We start from the raw sequence: 19848 nt of genomic DNA, 5'->3' as shown, positions 1-19848 counted from the left end.
GAAATGGACCCACACCTGTAGGGTCAACTAATCTTTGACAAAACAGAAAAAATATCCAGTGGAAAAAAAGACGGTCTCTTCAACAAATGGTCTTCGGGAAACTGGACAGCAACATGCAGAAGAATGAAACTGGACCACTTTCTTACACCATCCACAAAAATAAATTCAAAATGGATGAAAGACCTAAATGTGAAACAGCAAGCCATCTCTTAGAGAACACAGGCAGTAACTCCTCTGACTTTGGCTGCAACAACTTTTTACAAGACATGTCGCCAGAGGCAAGGGAAACAAGAACAAAAATGAACTACTGAGACTTCATCAAGATGAAAACCTGCACAGCAAAGGAAACAATCAACAAAACTAAAAGGTAGCCTACAGAATGGGAGAAGATATTTGCAAATGACATATGTGATACAGGGTTAGTATCCAAAACTTATAAAGAACTTAATAAAACTCAACACCCAAAAAACAAATAACCCAGTTAAGAAGTGGATAGAAGACATGAATACACACTTTTCCAAAGAAGACATCCAGATGGCTAACAGACACGTGAAAAGATGCTCAACATCACTCACCATCAGGGAAATACAAATCAAAACCACAATGAGTTACCACCTCACGCCTCTCAGAATAGCTAACATTAACAACACAAGAAACAACAGGTGTTGGTGAGGGTGCTAAGAATGGGGAACCCTCTTGCACTCTGGTGGGAATGCAAACTGGTGCAGCCACTCTGGAAAACAATATGGAGGTTCCTCTAAAAGTTAAAAATAGAACCATCCTACAACCCAGCAATTACACTACTAGGTATCTATCCAAAGGATACAAAGGTACAGATTTGAAGGGTTTCATGCACCTCAATGCTTACAGCAGCATTATCAACAATAGCCAAACTATGGAGACAGCCCTAATGTCCAACGACTGATGAATGGATAAAGATGTAGCATACACACACACACACACACACACACACACACACACACACACACAGAAGAGTGTGTGAACAACTCAGCCATCAAAAAGAAAGAAATCTTGCCATCTGCAACAACCTGGATGGAGCTAGAGTGTGTTATGCTAAGCAAAGTCAGTCAGAGAAAGACAAATACCATATGATTTCACCCATATGTGGAACTTAAGAAACAAAACAGATAAATATACAGGAGGGGGGAAAAAGAGGGAATGAAACAAACCAGAGACTCTTAAGGATAGAGAACAACCTGAGGACTGAGGGAGGGAGATAGCCAGGGTATGGACTAGATGGGTGACAGGTATTAAGGAGGGCACTTGTTATGATGAGCACTGGGTGTTGTATGTAAGTGATGAATCACTTAATTCTACTCCTGAAACCAATATTGCACTTTATGTTAACTACGTACAATTTAAATAAAAATCTGAGAAGAAAAAATAATAGGGGCGCCTGGGTCGCCCAGTTGGTTGTGATCCCAGGGTCGTGGGACTGAGCCCCACGTCGGGCTCTGTGCTGAGTGTGGAGCCTGCTTGAGATATTCACTCATTCATTCTCTCTCTCTCTCTTCCTTTCCTCCCTCCCTCCCTCCCCCCCACCTCTTTCTCCCTGCTCATGCTCTCTAATAAAAAAATTTAAAAATCTCAAATATTCACAGAAAAAAGAAAAGCAATGACTATAGCAAGCAACAAAGAACACTACATAATAATAAAAGGATCAATCCTATGCACCCAACACAGGAACAATTAATAGACACAAGGGGAGAAATTAACAGTAATACAATAATAATAGGGGACTTTGACACCCCACTTACATCAATGGCTAGATCACCCAGGCAGAAAATCAATGAGGAAACAGTACCTTGAACAATAAATTATTAGGAAAAAGCTTCATCAATGAGGTGAAGAACTTGTCCTTCAAAACCTATAAAACACTGATGGAAGAAACTGAAGATGACACAAGTGGAAAGATATACCATGTTCATGGATTAGAAGAATGAATGTTGTTAAATGTCCATACTACCTAAAGCAATCTACAGATTCAGTGCTATCCCTATCAAAACACTAATAGCATTTTCCACAGAACCAAAACAAATAATCCTAAAATTTGCATGGAATCACAAAAGACCTCAAATAGCCAAAGCAATCTTGAGAAAGAAGAACAAAGCTGGAGGTATCACAATTCCAAATTTTAAGATATACTACAAAGCTGTAGTAATCAAAACAATATAGTACTGACATAAATACAGACACATAGTTCAGTGGAACAGGACAGAGAGCCCAGAAATAAATCCACACTTAAACAGTCGTTTTATCTATGACAAAAGAGGCAAGAATATAAAATGAGGAAAAGACAGTTGTTTCAAGAAATGGTATTGGGAAAACTGGACAGCTATATGCAAAAGAATGAAACTGGACCACTTTATTACATCATACAGAAAAATAAACAGAATGGATTAAAGACCTAAATGTGAGACCTGAAGCCATAAAAATCTAAAAGAAAACATAAGGAGTAAAGTCATGGAATTTGGCTTCAGCACCATATATATGGATCTGTTTTCTCAGGCAGGGGAAACAAAAGGAAAAATAAACTCTTGGGACTACATCAAAATAAAAAGCTTTTGCATAGTGAAAGAAACCCATCAACAAAACAAGGTTTTCTCCCTAGTGAATGGGAGAAGATATTTGCAAATGATACCTCCAATAAGGGGTTAATATGTAAAGAACTCATACAGCTCAACACCAAAAAAATACAAATAATCCAATTAAAAATGAGCAGACCACCTGAGTAGACATTTTTCTAAAGAAGACCTACAGATCACCGACAGACACATGAAAAGATATTCAACATCACTAATCATCAGGGAGATACAAATCAAAACCACAATGATACATCACCTCACACCTGTTACAATGTCCAGTACCCAAAAGACAAGAAATAACAAGCGTTGGTGAGGGTTCTGTGGTGAAAACAGAACATTGTGCACTGTTGGTGACAACGTAAATTGGTGCAGCTACTGTGGAAAACAATATGGCAGTTCCTCAAGAAATTAAAAACAGAAATACCAAATGATCCAGTAATTCCACTACTGGGTATTTACCCACCAAAATGAAAACACTAATTCAAAAGATATATGCCCTTCTATGTTCCTTACTGCATTATGTACAATAGCCAAGATATGGAAGCAACTGAAGTGTCCATCAGTGGATGAATAAAGAAGATGTGGCATACACACACACACACACACACACACACACACACACACACACACACACAGAATGTTACTTGGCCATAAAAAAGAATCAGATATTGCCATCTGCAAAAACCTGGATGGACCTAGAGGATATTATGCTAAGTGAAATAAGTCAGACAGAGAAAGACAAATACCACATGGTTTCACTTTTATTTGGAATCTAAAAAACAAAACAAACAGACTCTTAAGTACAGAGAACAAACTGGCCATTGTTAGAAGGGAGGCGAGTAGAGGGATGGAAAAATAAAGAGGACTGGAAGTACAAACTTCCAGTTGTAAGATAAGTAAGCCATAGAAATGAAAAGTGCAGCAAAGGGAATATCATCAATGATACTGTAATAATGTGTGGTTATTACACTTATCATGATGAGCAATGAGTAATGCACAGAACTGTGGAATCAATATGTTGTACACTTGAAACTAATTGTCAATTATGTTTCAATAAAACAATTAAGTCTTAAAAGAAAAGTATAATCGGGGCGTCTGGGTGACTCAGTCGGTTAAGTGGGCGACTTCGGCTCGGGTCATGATCTCATGGTTCGTGAGTTCAAGCCCCGTGTCAGGCTCTGTGCTGACAGCTCAGAGCCCGGAGCCTGCTTCGGATTCTTTGTGCCCCCCCTCTCTCTGACCCTTCTCTGCTCGTGCTCTGTGTCTTTCTCTCTCTCTCAAAAATAAACATAAAAATTTAGGGGCGCCTGGGTGGCTCAGTCGGTTGAGCAGCCGACTTCGGCTCAGGTCATGATCTCACAGTCCGTGAGTTCAAGCCCCGCGTCGGGCTCTGTGCTGACAGCTCGGAGCCTGGAGCCTGTTTCAGATTCTGTGTCTCCCTCTCTCTGACCCTCCCCCGTTCACGCTCTGTCTCTCTCTGTCTCAAAAATAAATAAACGTTAAAAAAAAATTTAAAAAGAAAAAAAGTAAAGTATAATAAAGATCACAAAAAAAGAAATCTTTCCTATTCACAATAGCATCATAAACAATAAAATACTTAGGAATAAATTTAACCTAGGAGGTGAGAAGTTTTGTACAACAAAAACTATAAGACTTCTGAAAAAAAAATCTAAAAAGACACAAACAAATGGAAAGACAGCCCGTGTTCATGTATTGGAAGAATTAATATTGTTAAAAAGTCTATACAACTCAAAACAATCCGCAGATTCCACAGAATCCCCATCAAATACTAATGGCATTCTTCACAGAAACAGAAAACAAAACAAAACAAAACAAAAAACAACTGTAAAGTTTGTACAGAACCACAAAAGACTCCAAATAGCTAATGAACAAAACTAGAGGTATTGCACTTCCTGATTTCAACTATACTACCAAACTATAGTATTAAAAACAGTATGGTACTGGCACAAAACAGATACACTGACAAACAGAATGGAGAGCCCAAAATTAACCTTTGCTTATACATTTAACAATATACATTTAAACTAACATTTGACAAGGTGGCTAATAGCACCAAATGGGGAAGAGACAGTCTCTTCAACAAATGTTGAGAAAACTGGATAAACAGATGCAGAACAATGAAACTGGACACCTATCTTACACCACTCACAAAAATTCATGCAAAATAGATTACAGACTTGACCTTAAGAACTGATACTATAAACCTCCTCCTAGGGAAGAAGCTCCTTGAGACTGGTTTTGGCAATGATTTTTGGATATGATACCAAACAACAAAAGCAAAAATCAACAGAAGGGATTACATCAAACTTAATGAATAACGTGGGTGTCTGGGTGGCTGAGTCAGTTAAACGTCTAACTCTTGATATTGGCTCAGGTCATGATCTCACGGTTCATGAGTTTGAGCCCTGCATCAGGCTCTGCACTGACAGTGTGGAGCCTGCTTGGGATTCTGTCTCCCTTTCTCTCTGCCCCTCCTTTGCTTGCTCTCAATCTTTCTCTCAAAATAAGTAAAAAAAACTTTTGAACAACAACAACATAACAATACAAAAGGCAACCATTTCCCAAAAAATGGAAGAAAATTTTTGCAAACCGTACATCAGATGAAGGGTTAATATCCAAAATATATAGAGAATTCATACAACTCAGTAAGAGAAAAACAGGGGCGCCTGGGTGGCTCAGTCGGTTGAGCGTCCGACTTCAGCTCAGGTCACGATCTCGCGGTCCGTGAGTTCGAGCCCTGCGTCAGGCTCTGGGCTGATGGCTCAGAGCCTGGAGCCTGCTTCGGATTCTGTGTCTCCCTCTCTCTCTGCCCCTCCCCCGTTCGTGCTCTGTCTCTGTCTCAAAAATAAATAAATGTTAAAAAAAAAAATAAAAAAAAAAAAAAGAGAAAAACAATCTGATTTAAAACTGGGAAGAATAACTAAATGGACATTTTTCCAAAGAAGACATACAGATTGCCACCAGGTATACGAAAAGATGCTCAACATCACTAATCATCAGGGAAATGCAAAAGAAACAGCAGTGAGATATCGCCTCACAGCTGTTGGAACAGCCATCGTCAAGAAGACAAGAATAACAAGTGCTAGCAAGGATGTGGAAAGAAGGGAAGCCTTGTGCACCGTTGGTAGGAATGGAAAGTGGTCCAGGCACTACGGACACAGATGGAGGTTCCCCAAAAAATTAAAATTAGAACTACCATAGGATTCAGACTTCTATGTATTTACCTGAAGAAAATCAAACACTAACTTGAAAAGACATCTGCACCCCTATGTTCGCTGCAGCACTATTTACAACAGCCAAGATAAGGACACAGCTGAGGTGCCCATCAGTAGAGGAATGGATTAAAAAATGTGGTATATACAGACACACGCTGGAATATTAGCCACGAGAAAGGAGGACATCCTGCCATTTGCCACATGGATGGACCTTGAACACATTATACTAAGTGAGGCAAGCCAAAGGCAAATACTGTATGATATCACTTACACGTGGAATTTTAAAAAGCCAAACTTGTAAAAATAGAGAATAAAATGGTGGCTATCAACGGATGGGGCTGGGGACACAAGACAGACGCTCTGAAGGGTACACACTTAAAACACTGTAGTAAATAAGTCCTAGGGATCTAACACACAGTACACTGACTACAGACAATTATATTGTATTACAAACACCAGACACCCTAAGACACTAGAATTTAATTATTCTAAGTACTATAAAGAAACGATAATTATGTCATGTGACAGAGATGCTAATTATTGCCAAAATGGTAATCATATTCCAATATACAAATCCATCAAATTATACACATGGTGTTATACGCTCTAAGTTTACATAATATTACATGTCAAATACATTTCAATAGAAAAAAATGAACAGAATTCTTGGAATTGTAAAAATGAAACAGCAGTAGAAAATATAAAGTAATTTGACATTAAATTGATAATGTCTTTTTTGTGTGACAACTGTAATATCCACGTATTAAATATGCTCTTCTAGACACTTAACTAAAAAACATGGCTTGGAGACAACATAAATTAGAAAAAGTAACACTGAAAAACATGGTGAAATCGACATTCTTACCTAGGCAAACATACATTTTTCCCTGATTAAATTAGGATTTCTTTGGAGGTTGATTTTTTTTTTTTTACCACAATGCTAGTTTAATCTATTTTTTTAAATTAATAGTGAAAGTGTAATATTAACCCACAAAACCCACTTATTTGTCACTAATAGTGGTGTGCAATGTCATAGCTGTGTTTCTAGAATGCTCCAGAGCACTAAAGTTTAATCGTATTTCAGTAGATGTTACTGGATTTAACCTTTCCATTTCTTATTTTTATTTTTTTAAATTGGCATACTGCTTAGCCTTTTTTTTTTTTCTTTTATGTTTATTTATTTATTTTGAGAGACAGGGAGAGAGAGAATCCCAAGCAGGCTCCATGCTGCCAAGCGCAGAGCCTGAGGCAGGGCTCCAACTCATGAACCCTGCAATCATGACCTGAGCTGAAACCAAGAGTGGACGCTTAACCGACTGAGTCACTCAGGTGCCCCCCCGCTTAGTCTTTTGAAAATACATCTTAACAGGATGTTTGTACTATGATAGGGGGATGAGGGATAGAATTTGTTTAAAGTAAAAGTATGATGTTGAATCCACAACTACACATAATAAAGGGAACGTATGGGCAACTGATGTCTTGCTCTCAACCTTTATGAAGACTAACTGGTTAACTGGGTGCTCAGTAGCTGACATCCTGACCAGGTGTTATCGATATTGTACAGGTGAAGAAACAGATCGAGAGGATTAATGACTTGCTCAAGGACCCCAACAGCATAAATGGTGGAGATCATATTTAAACCCAAGCCTGAGCCTGGCATCAAAGCGCTTAACCAGTTTGTTAATGACTGTGTCTCATCTTTAAAGTTTAAATAAAAATTCCTTAGCCCTAGATACTTTTAGATGAAAATTTTATTTTGTTTGAAGTTCTATGCCCACTGTGGAGTCTGAACTCAGGACCCCAAGATCAAGAGTTGCATGCTCTACCAACTAAGCCAGGTACCCCTTAATTGATAATTTTTGATGTTTTGCAAAACAGGAAAGTTTTGTACTTTCTTACTGATTTCTATGACTTTAAATACAGCCTTTGGGTACTTTGGGCCTTATATCTTCTCCTAATCTGACATTTTTTCCATTTTGGTTATGGTGATTTTATTTTTATTTGAATTCAAATTAGTTACCATATAGTGTAGTATTGGTTTCAGGAATATAATTTAGTGATTCATCACTTATGTACAACAACCAGTGCTCCTCATAAGGGCCCTCCTTAATGCCCATCATCCATTTAGCCCATCCATCCCCCACCTTCCTTCCAGCAACCCTCAGTTTTTTCTCTATAGTTAAGAGTCTCTTATGGTTTGCCTCCCTCTCTATTCTTATCTTTTCCTTCCCTTACCCTATGTTCTTCTGTTTTGTTCCTTAAATTCCACATATGAGTGAAATCATACAATATTTGTCTTTCTCTGTTTGACTTATTTCATTTAGCATAATACATTCTAGTTCCATCCATGTTGTTGCATATGGCAAGATTTCATTCTTTTTGATCGCCAAGTAATAGTCCACTGTGTGTGTGTGTGTGTGTGTGTGTGTGTGTGTGTGTGTGTCTTCTATATACCATATCTTCTTTATCCATTCATCAGTTGATGGACATTTAGGCTCTTTCCATAATCTGGCTATTCTTGATAGTGCTACCGTAAACATTGGGATGCATGTGCCCCTTCAAATCAATTCAGCAAAGTCACAGTATATAAAATCAACACACAGAAATCTGTTGCATTTCTATGCATCAATAATGAAGCAGCAGAAAGAGAAATCAAGGAATCAGTCCCATTTACAACTGTAACAAAAACCTTAAGATACCCAGGAATAAACCTAACCAAAGAGGTAAAAAAAAAAATCTGTACGCTGAAAACTATAGAATGCTTATGAAAGAAACTGAAGAGGACACAAAGACATGAAAAAGCATTCCATGTTCATGGACTGGAAGAATATTGTTAAAATGTGTATACTACCCAAAACAATCTACACATTCAGTGCAATCCATATCAAAATAACACCAGCATTTTTCAGAGTGCTAGAACAAACAATTCTAAAACTTGTATGGAACCAGAAAAGACCCCGATTAGCCAAAGTAATGTTGCAAAACAAAACCAAAGCTGGAGGCATTATAAATCTGAACTTCAAGCTGTATTACAAAGCTGTAGTCATCAAGACAGTGTGGTACTGTCACAAAAACAGACACATAGATCAATGGAACAAAATAGAGAACACAGAAATGGACCCACAAATATGTGGCCAACTTATCTTCAACAAAGCAGGGAAGAATATCTAATGGAAAAAAGACAATCTCTTCAGCAAATGGTGTTAGGAAAACTGGACAGTGACATGCAATATGATGAAACTGGACAACTCTCTTACACCATACACAAAAGTAAATTCAAAATAGATAAGAGACCTAACGTGAGACAGGAAACCATCAAAATCCTAGAGGAGAAAACAGGCAGCAACCTCTTTAACCTCAGCCACAGCAACTTCTAAACAGTCATGTCTCCAGAGTCAAGGGAAACAAAAGCAAAAATGAACTACCGGGGCCTCATCAAGGTGTTTTTAAAAATAAAGTTAATTTTTGGGAATGCAAGCTGGTGCAGCCACTCTGGAAAACAGTACGGAGGTTCCTCAAAAAACTAAAAATAGAACTACCCTACGACCCAGCAATTGCACTACTAGGCATTTATCCAAGGGATACAGGTGTGCTGTTTCGAAGGGACACGTGCACCCCCGTGTTTATAGCAGCACTATTGACAATAGACAAAGTATGGAAAGAGCCCAAATGCCCATCAATGGATGAATAGATAAATAAGATGTGGTGCATACATATGATGGAGTATTACTTGGCAATCAAAAAGAATGAAATCTTGCCATTTGCAACTACATGGATGGAACTAGAGGGTATCATGCTAAGCAAAATTAGAGAAAGACAAATATATGACTTCACTCATATGAGGACTTTAAGAGACAAAACAGATGAACATAAGGGAAGGGAAGCAAATATAAAAGCAGGGAGGGGAACAAAACATAAGAGACTTAACTATGGAGAACAAACAGAGGGTTACTGGAAGGGTTGTGGGAGGGGGGATGGGCTAAATGGGCAAGGGGCATTAAGGAATCTACTCCTGAAATCACTGTTGCACTATATGCTAACTAATTTGGATGTAAATTTAAAAAAATAAAAATAAAAAATAAAGTTAATTTTTAGAATTATTTTAGTTTTATCAAAATATTTTGAGCATAGAGAGTTCCACATACCTCAGGCCAGTTTCTCCTTTTAACATATCAATATATTTGTTACAATTAGTAAACCAATACTGATATACTGTTATTAACTAAAGTCCATATTTTATTTAGAATTCTTTAGTTTTTATCTAATGACTTTTGTCTTTTCCAGGATCCCATCTAGGAAACCGTATCACATTTAGTCATTATGTTCCCTCAGGCTCTTAAGTATGATAATTTTTCAGACGTTTGGTTATGGTTTCTTTGGCTTATTTTCAATTTTAATGCAATCAAATATATGAATCTTTTCCTTTATGTTCTGTGCCTTAAGAAACCTTTCATATACACTTAATAATAATAAACTCCCATTTTCCTCTAAAATTTTAGACTTTTCCTTTTCATATTATGTATGATAAGGACAAAATTAAAAAAATTGTTTCCCCATTTCCATGTGGATAGAAAACCAATTGTCCCAGTACTATGTTTTTTGAAAAGGTACTCTTCCCTCTGTCCACCCCCTCCCCATCTATAAAGCCGTACCTCTGACTTACCAGGGTCCCATACGTATGAGAGTGCATTTTTGGATTCTCTGTTATATTGGTCTATTTGTCTATTTGTTATGTCAGTAACACATAACATATTTTATATTTTATATAAATATATATAAATATATATATTTATATAAAATATAAATATCTGTTATATTTTAGAAAACTGTCTTCATTATTATTGGTCCTTGATCCTTCCATGAAAATTTAAGGTCAACTTGTCAAATTTCACCAAAACCCCTAATGGAATATTGACTGAAATTATACAATTTGGAGAGAATTACCCATTTAAAAATCTTTCCATCTGTGAATATGGTATATCACTCCATTTAGGTTGCCTTTGATGTTCCATAAAGTTTTGTAATTTTTTTTTTTAATTTTTTTTTCAACGTTTTTTATTTATTTTTGGGACAGAGAGAGACAGAGCATGAACGGGGGAGGGGCAGAGAGAGAGGGAGACACAGAATCGGAAACAGGCTCCAGGCTCTGAGCCATCAGCCCAGAGCCTGACGCGGGGCTCGAACTCACGGACCGCGAGATCGTGACCTGGCTGAAGTCGGATGCTTAACTGACTGCGCCACCCAGGCGCCCCAAAGTTTTGTAATTTTTAAGGGGCGCCTGAGTGGCTCAGTCAGTGGGCATCCGACTCTTGACTTTGGCTCAGGTCACGATCTCATGGTTGGTGACACTGAGCTCAGCACTGGGCTCTGTGCTGAGGGTGCAGAGCCTAGTTGGGATTCTCTCTCTCTCTCTCTCTCTCTCTCTCTCTCTCTCGATCTGCCCCTTCCCCACTCTCACTCCGTCTCTCTCAAAATAAATAAACTTAAGAAAATTTTAAATAATGGTCATGCATATCTTATTAGATTTACTCCTAGAAACAAAATGATTTTTGTTGCTATTGCATAAGGTGTATTTTTTTAATACTACATTTTGTAATTGAGTTTGGCAGATCACAGAAATGCTGCTATCTTTTGTGTATTAATCTTGAATCTAGCTACCTTACTGAACTACTTATTACGTTGTTTTGCCTATGGATAAATAAATGGATAAATAATCATATTACCTATGAATAAAGAGAGTTTATAACTCTCCAATTTAATAATCTTTTCCTTTCTTGTCTTATTTAGGAGATAGCTAAACTCTAAAATAGTAATTGAAGCAGAAGTAGAGAAAGGAGATATCCTTATTTGTGCCTGATTTTAAAGAGTAGGTTTTAAAGTTTCACCATTGGGTATGATGTTTGTGGGGCATCTTGGTGCTCAGTTGGTTGAGCATCCGACTTCAGCTCAGGTCATGATCTCACAGTTTAGGAGTTTGAGCCCTGCGTCAGGCTCTCTGCTGTCAGCACAGAGCCCGCTTCAGAACCTCTGTCTCCCTCTCTGTGCTCCTCCCCCACTTGTGCTCTCTCTCTCAGTCTCTCAAAGGAAAAAAAAAAAGCAAAAAAAAAGTATGATGTTTGCCATAGATTTTTAGTAGACACCTTATCAGACTAAGGAAGTTACCTTCTCTTCCCATTTTCTAAGAGTCAAGGTGAATAGTTACTTAATTTTATCAAGTGGTTTTTTTGAATCTATAAGAACTTCATACAGATCTTCCTCTTTTAACTCGTTAATGAATTATTTTTAATAGATTTTATGTTGAGCTATCCTGTTTAGTCATGATATACCATATTTTCATACACAGTACTGCACTCAGTTCATTAATCCTTAATTTTTTTTCCAGCTTTACTGACATAATTGACATTCACATTTTATTTTGGATTTTTGTGTTTACATTTACAAGTGAGAAGAACTTATAATTTACCTTTTATATACTCTAACATTCAGGTTTTGCTGCTACAATTATAAAACAATTAGGGGATACAAAATATTGATTTAAAAGGTTTCTAATTAATATAGTTCAACAAAGTGATATTTGTTTTACTTTGTGTTGATGTATCATATTTACCAGATCAGTTGTGTTTTGTTTTGTTTTTTTTTTTGAAGTACACTGGAGATGGGGTGGAGGGGTGGGGTGTGACTGTGTTTTGGACTGATCCATTCTGACTTTGGAAAGGTTTGAATTTTTCTTTTTTGTTTGAATTTTTCAATAGCTTTAAAATGTATTCCTTTTCCACCCAATTCCACTATAAGTGCTTCTCAGATTTGGATGAAAACTCATAATAACTTTTATTTTCAGAAAGCTTGATATTTTTTAAGCTCTTTTAAAAGTTTGGGATATTAAGATATGTTCATATTTGTGGCTAAGAGTGATCCAAGTGGGTCCCTAAACTGAGGGATTCCCTTAAAAAATTTTTTTTTTAATATTTATTTTTGAGAGAGAGAGGCATCACAAGCAGGGAAGGGCTGAGAGTGAGGGAGGGAGACACAGAATCCAAAGCAAGCTCCAGGCTCTGAGCTGTCAGCACTGAACCCAACATGGGGCTCGAATTCAGGAACCGCGAAATCATGATCTGAGCCGAAGTTGCACGCTTAACTGAGCCACCCAGGTGCCCCCTAAACTGGGGGATTCCAATGGAGATGTTTGGTCAGGGATGATTATGAAATAATGACATTGACTACACCACCTTTCTAGGAAACTGCGTGAATTCCGAGAGGGAAATAGTTGATGGAAAATGTAAAGATAATCATTTTTGATAGGAGGAATTACATTTAGGTTTCATATCATGTAGTAAAACAATATGTACACGTTTTAGACAATTCAAAGTATCGAAAATTTAAAAAACATCAAAAATAAAGAAGTTAAGATCCTGATGAAAAGAAATGAAAGATGGCACAAATAAATAGATATTTTGGGGGCACTTGGGTGGCTCAGTAGATTGAGTGCCTGGTTCTTGATTTCAGCTTGGGTCATGGTCCCAGGGTCATGGATCGAGCCCATCATGCTCCGTGCTGAGCATGGAGCCTGCTTGGGTCGGTCTCTCTCTCTCTCTCTCTCTCTCTCTCAAAATAAAAAAAGAAAAGAAGGATATTTTGTGGTCATGAATCAGAAGAATTGTTAAACTGTTAAATTCATATTATCAAAACGTGCATACTACTCAAAGCAATCTACAGATTCAAAACAATCTCCATTGAAATTCCAATGGCATTTTTCACAGAGATAGAACAATCCCCAAATTCGTATGGAACTACAACAGACCCTGAATCGCCAAAGCAATCTTGAGAAAGAATAAAGCTGGAGACTTCATGCTCCCTGATTTCAAACCATAAAACTACAGTTACCAAACAGACGTTGACATTAAAACAGGCACACAGATCAATGGTACAGAAATAAAGCCATTCATATATGCTCAATTAATTTATGACAAAAGAATATACACTCAGGAAAGGACAGTCTCCTTAATGAATGGTGTTGGGAAAACTGGACAGCCACATGCAAAAGAATGAACATGGACCACTAGCTTAAACTTTACACAAAAATTAATTCAAAATGGGTTAAAGACTTGCCTGCAACATAAAACTCCTAGAAGAAAACATAGGCAGTAAACCACCTGACACTGATCTTGGCAATGATTTTTTTGCATCTGACTCGAAAAGCCAAGGCAAAAAAGCTAAAGTAAACAAGTGGGACTACATCAAACTAAAAACTTCTGCACAGCAAAGGAAATCATCAACAAACTGAAAAGGCAACCTACTGAATAGGAGAAAAATTTATAGTGATGCCCGGATGGCTCGGTCGGTTAAGCGTCCAACTTCAGCTCAAGTCATGATCTCGTGGTGAGTTCTAGCCCTGCGTCGGGCTTTGTGCTGACAGCTCAGAGCCTGGAGCCTGCTTCGGATTCTGTGTCTCCCTCTCTCTCTGCCCCTGCCCCGCTCGTACTCTGGTTCTCTCTTTCTCAAAAACAAATAAACATTGAACTCATACAACTCCATATAAAGAAAAATCCCATTAAAAATAGGCTAAAGATCTGAATAGACATTTTTCAAAGGCATGCAATGGCCAAAAAAGCACATGAAAAGATACTCAACAATACCAATCATCGGGGAAATGCAAATTAAAACCACAGTAAGATATCACCTCACACCTGTTAGAATGGCTATCATCAAGAAGACAAGAATACTAAGTGGTCATAAGGATGTGAAGAAAAGGGAACATCTGTGCACAATCGGTGGGACTATAAATTGGTGCAAGCACCTTGGAAAACAGCATAGAGGTGCCCCCCCCACCCCCAGATTAAAAGTATTACTACCATAGGATCCAGCAATTCCACTCTTGGGTACTTATCAGAAGATAACAAAAACACTAATTCCAAAAGATATATTCATCCCCGTGTTCATAGCAGCATTATTTACAATAGCCAAGACATGGAAACAACCAAAGTGAACGGATAAAGTAAATGTCACCCACAGAGGAATATTACTCACCTGTAAAAAAGTATAATATCTTGCCATCTGAGACAAATGGGTGGGCCTTGAGGGCATTATACTGTGTAAAATAAGTCAGAGAAAGACTACTGTATGATCTCACTTATATGTGGGATCCCACAACAAACAAAAATAAACAAACCAAACTCATATATCCAGAGAACAGATTGATGGTTGCCAGAGGGAGGGATGGAATGGGTGAAAGGGGTCAAAAGTTACAAACCTTCAGTTTTAAGTCACTAGATGTAATGTACAACGTGGTGACTATCGTTATTAATATATTATTTCCTCCTTAAAAGTTGCTAAGAGTAGACCTTAAAAGTGGTAACTGTGTATGGTGATGGATGTTAAACTATTAACTAGACTTCTTTTTACCATCTTGCAACATATACAAACATCAATTATGGTATACACCTGAAATAAAAATGTTATGTCAATTATACCTCAAAAAAAATTTAAACTAAATATAGAATCCAATACCAATTTTATTAAGCTTCAAAAGATACACGATGGCAATTCAGCACCCACACAGGCAGCAGGTGCATCAAGATGTCTTGAACATTTTAAGGGCAAGTTTTAGACAATTTCCACCCTAACACAGGATGCCTGAGTTATAAAAAAAAAAAAAAAAAAGAAAGAAAGAAAAGAAAAGAAAAAAAGAAAAAGAAATTGAAGTGGAAAGTTTCCCTAAATTCTTAACAGATCTTCTGTACTTAAAACAATAGTTGCTTACCTCTTAGGCTGTGTCGGGATTAAATGAATCCTTGTAGAGTGTGGCTCAATCCCTGGGACATAGGCGCTCAAATGCTACTGCTCTCCTAACAAGCTTCTCTCTTCCTCTTAAATCACTTATTTTATCCGAGACGCCGCGCTAAGCAAGCGAGTCCTCCGGGCTGAAATTTAGCTCCTGCGCTCCAAGTGGTCACAGCCAGCTGGGGGAGGCTGCCGACGTCATTAAATGCCTAAATACTGTTACATGGGATACAGTACGTGGGAGTGACGTCCATTTACCTAGATAACTTTTTCCTAAAAATATTTTTACTGTTCATGAGCCCTGCGTTTCAGCTGAACCAAGAGAAGACGCCACTACAAGCGCGGACCCACCAACTTTTTGAACTCGCTAACAAGCCAGTGACGCTTTGTGCGCAGGCGCCCTGGTGGTCGTCGCAGGAGCTTCTCGCTCCGCCTCTTCCGCCAGGCGCGGGCGCCGATTGGTCCGCGTGACCAGTATAAGACACCGTGCGCAGGCGCGGGACTCCCTTTCCTCAGCTGCCGCTAAGGTGCTCGGTTCTTCCGAGGAAGCTAAGGCCGCGTTGGGGTGAGCCTCTCACTTCACCCGGCGACTAGCACCGCGCTCGGCAGCGTCCGCTCAGCACTCGCCCGCATCATGGCCTCCGTCTCGGAGCTCGCCTGCATCTACTCGGCCCTCATCCTGCACGACGACGAGGTGACGGTCACGGTGAGTGCGGGCCTGGGCCGGCGGCGGGGTGTGCTTGCGGGCAGCCTTTTCCCCTCTACGTGCCAGGCGTCCCTGCCAAGCCCTTCCGGCCGGAGCCGCGGCCGTCAGCACCCCGGCGGCGGGGCGGACGCTCGGTAGCGGGCGGGCCCGCGTGCCCGGCCGCCGGGGACCTTGGCCACGTGCTGGCCCCCGAGGGACTGGATTTCACTTGGGCTGCGCGCTCCGGCCTTGGGAAGCTTTCTTTAGCGAAGCTTTCTCGGCGTGGGGGCATCCTCACCCGCACCGAGGGCACTTTATCCCTGTTTGGTGGGATGGCCTTGAATTCCTGCGGTCCTCTTAGTAGGCCTTGTTGGGCCACCCCGCGGCCTGACTCGTAACTTAAAATAGCTGCGTGACTTAGGCAGGTCCCGGCCTGTGAAATGGCAGCCAGGTGCCTGGCACACGGGAGCAGGATGCATTTCTTTTGCTCGTGATAATCTTAAGAGTGCAAGACTTGTGTTAGACGTGATGGGTTTAGATAAGCATACATGAAATACGGATGGAATATTTGAAGTGGTTACGCACGGTTTTTTGTACACACGTTTTGAGTGATTTACTTCCAATCGCAGTATTTTGGAGACATTTAGGAAAGTTACACTTCCTGATGGATTTTTCTGTTTTACTTTTTTTTTAGGAGGATAAGATCAACGCCCTCATTAAAGCAGCGGGTGTAAATGTTGAGCCTTTCTGGCCGGGCTTGTTTGCAAAGGTAAGGTGATGGCCTCAAAGTGACTTCGAGAAGCAGACTTGTGGAAGGTGAACAGATTACCTTCCACAACTCACGTATTCATAGGACATGAAAAATGCTGGAAGATGCCGTATTCCACTGGATCTTTTTGAAGTGACAACTTCTTCATAGTTCCACATCTAGTGTCTAAAGTTTGTCTTGCCTTTTCTTTCTTGATCTCAGTCTGGTTTCTCTTTCCTTCTGTTCTGAAACCATGACCAAAAACTACACGAGATACCAGCCAGATGACTGCTTAAAAGGGTCACTCAGGAGATAATACCACCCACACTGCTTCAAGCAAATCCTTCCAGCATGATCTGGTTTCGTGGAAATTGGGCTTGGTGGCCTGTCATTGACCATTTACTGTTTGTTAGGATATTAAAAGACTGATGAAGACAGGATTCCTATCCCCAGGAGCTTGGCACTGGCTACCTTCCATTGTATATGTTACTTAATCTCTGGCAAGAGGCTATTAGCTTCTATCTCTTCAGGTTATGTCCTCCAAAGAGTTTTGAAGGATTGAAAGCATTAGGCTTTTAAGAAAGGTACTCCTCTTTAATAAAAAGTCCCTGGACTAGCAGTCTGAAAAATTGAAATCAGTGTTGAGAGGAGACCTGGAACTATGGAAAGAATCCTGGTTTGAGTGTTTAAGGAAGCTTGCGTTTTTTGCCAACAACTTAAGCCAGCATTTTGGGACCAGTTTTCTCATCTATTGAAAGGATTCAGTTATTCTATCTTGCTACTTAAGGTACTGCATTGCAACTGTAACATTCAAAGCTTGAGTCATTTTTTTGTGACTAATTTTTAATATGCGTGGCCCTATCTAAAGTAAGTCTTAGGGAATCTCAGCGGCAGACAAAATGTCACTGTCAGACTGCAGCAAAGGAGGAAGGAAGAGCAATATAGTGTTGGGAAATTATTGCTGTAAGTTGAAATGGGGTACCTTTTGTGGGGTAGGTACTATAACAAAAGGACAGAACTGAGTGTCACCTGTATGTGTACCGTGTTACAGGCCCTGGCCAACGTCAACATCGGGAGCCTCATCTGCAATGTAGGAGCTGGTGGACCCGCTCCAGCAGCTGGTGCTGCACCAGCAGGCGGTCCTGCTCCTTCCACCACTGCTGCCCCAGGTAGAAAACTTTTTTTGGGGGGGGGGTATGGGAGGGAGGAGTGTGGAGATGAAGAGCTATCTTGCCTACAATACTTAAAAACAAATTTTTTTTAGTGTTTATTTTTGAGAGAGAGAGAGAGAGACAGAACATGAGTGGGAGGGGAGGCGCAGAGGGAGGGAGACACAGAATCTGAAACAGGCTCCAGGCTCTGAGTGTCATAACAGAGCCCAATGTGGGGCTCGAACTCATAGACCACGAGATCATGACCTGAGCTGAAGTCAGAGGCTCAACCACAACTGAGTCACCCAGGTGCCCCACCTATGATACTTTTTAGTTTGCTAAGAATCAATGATGTATAGAAATCCTAAACCCAGGGGAATAGTTGGGAGGAAGTCTAGGGTATTTTTGACCATGTAAGCTGAAGGGCCTGGGGGTCTTTGGAGTGTAAAATATTGAGGTGTGTGATCGACTGTTTTTGTTTTTTAGCTGAGGAGAAGAAAGTGGAAGCAAAGAAAGAAGAGTCAGAGGAGTCTGATGATGACATGGGCTTTGGTCTTTTTGACTAAATCTCTTCTGCCATCTATTCAATAAAAAGCTGAACTCTTTGTTGCTGTTGGTTCTGCCAGTCGTTTGGGGATGTGCTTTGTCGGGATGATCAGCCTTCTGGTATGACACCAGCTGGGTGTTTACCCCGGCTAGCATCTCGTGGTGGGAAATAGCACACAAGCTGGATGCTGTACCAAAAATGCATCTAGTATTGTTGCACCGAGAACTGTGTGGGGAGGTGGGAGAAGACAAGATCAGAGCAGATGCCTTGTCGGGGCCACATGCGTGAGTTCATGATTGCAGGGTTTGTCCCCTTGATGGGAAGAAGAGTCACTGATGGTGTAATCAAGACCTCTTGAAAATCCCAAATATATTCTTGGCTACAAGTATTTGTGCTGTGCTGAGCCAGAGTACTATTAAAACTTTGGGTTTAGTTCAGTAGTACTGAAGGAGTGGGAAGAATTCAGGTTTGAGTCCCCACGTATTTACACAAAGAGGCTAAAACCAAAATTCAAACCAGTGTTTGACTAACAGGTTTGGGGGACCTCCAAGGGTGGCTGAACACTGGTGTGGAGACTGGTTCACTTCAAAATACCAGGGGACCCGAAGACTTGGGTTTATGAAACCTGATTTTGTCTTCAGAGCATCTATTAAGTGCCAGGCACATGGAACATCGTGGCCCTTTTTTTGTCTCCATTTAACACCTGATGAGATCAGGAGTTGATGAAAAGCTGGACTTAAATCCCTGACTGTCCTCAGTCCATCGTATGAGACGACGTGTGTCAGTCTTACAACCACTTGGGTAAATGGCTGGTGTGCCTTGTAAAACACCTACAACCCACAACTCCGCTTCCAGGTATTACCTAAGAGAGAATACGCAATGGGAATCAGCAGTACTTTAAAATGGCAACACTCCTTCAAAAGGTCCATCAACTAGAAAATAAATGATCCTAAGTTAGCTTTGAAAATGAACTATGGGTATAGAGAAATCCTTAATGGTATAAGGTTGGGTTGAAAACAAATCCCAGCAAACTGCGTATAACACCCCACCCTTTTCCTAAAGGTCTAAAATAAAAGCTGGGACATCTACAAGAGATCA

General features: G+C 39.8%; 1 protein-coding gene and 1 long non-coding RNA gene across 4 annotated transcripts in view; one reads left to right on the top strand and one right to left on the bottom strand.

Moving 5' to 3' along the window:
• Positions 1–16114, bottom strand: part of LOC102953411 — a 33954-nt gene extending 17840 nt beyond the window's left edge. For all 3 annotated transcript variants that reach the window (XR_006218535.1, XR_006218537.1, XR_006218536.1), the window contains exon 1: positions 15600–16114. This is a non-coding gene — a long non-coding RNA (uncharacterized LOC102953411). The remainder of the gene's footprint in view (positions 1–15599) is intronic.
• Positions 16115–16116: 2 nt separating this feature from the next.
• RPLP1 (ribosomal protein lateral stalk subunit P1) lies at positions 16117–18808 on the top strand. Its single transcript, XM_007084553.3, has 4 exons — positions 16117–16325; positions 16999–17073; positions 18104–18221; positions 18690–18808. Exons 1-4 carry the CDS (start codon positions 16254–16256, stop codon positions 18767–18769), a joined length of 345 nt encoding a protein of 114 aa, XP_007084615.1. The 5' UTR covers positions 16117–16253; the 3' UTR covers positions 18770–18808.
• Positions 18809–19848: the final 1040 nt, after the last annotated feature.

The sequence above is a fragment of the Panthera tigris genome, chromosome B3 (genome assembly GCF_018350195.1).
Source record: "Panthera tigris isolate Pti1 chromosome B3, P.tigris_Pti1_mat1.1, whole genome shotgun sequence".
NCBI classification, from domain to species: domain Eukaryota; kingdom Metazoa; phylum Chordata; class Mammalia; order Carnivora; family Felidae; genus Panthera; species Panthera tigris.
Note: the sequence above shows the minus strand (reverse complement) of the source record. Positions and strands in the feature narration are given on the sequence as shown.

Excerpts from the sequence above, each read along its gene's own strand:
- RPLP1 (XM_007084553.3), top strand. The coding sequence starts at position 16,254 with ATGGCCTCCGTCTCGGAGCTCGCCTGCATCTACTCGGCCCTCATCCTG. Across the intron at positions 16,326-16,998 it reads ACGACGAGGTGACGGTCACG|GAGGATAAGATCAACGCCCT; the intron begins GTGAGTGCGGGC and ends CTTTTTTTTTAG. Across the intron at positions 17,074-18,103 it reads GGCCGGGCTTGTTTGCAAAG|GCCCTGGCCAACGTCAACAT; the intron begins GTAAGGTGATGG and ends ACCGTGTTACAG.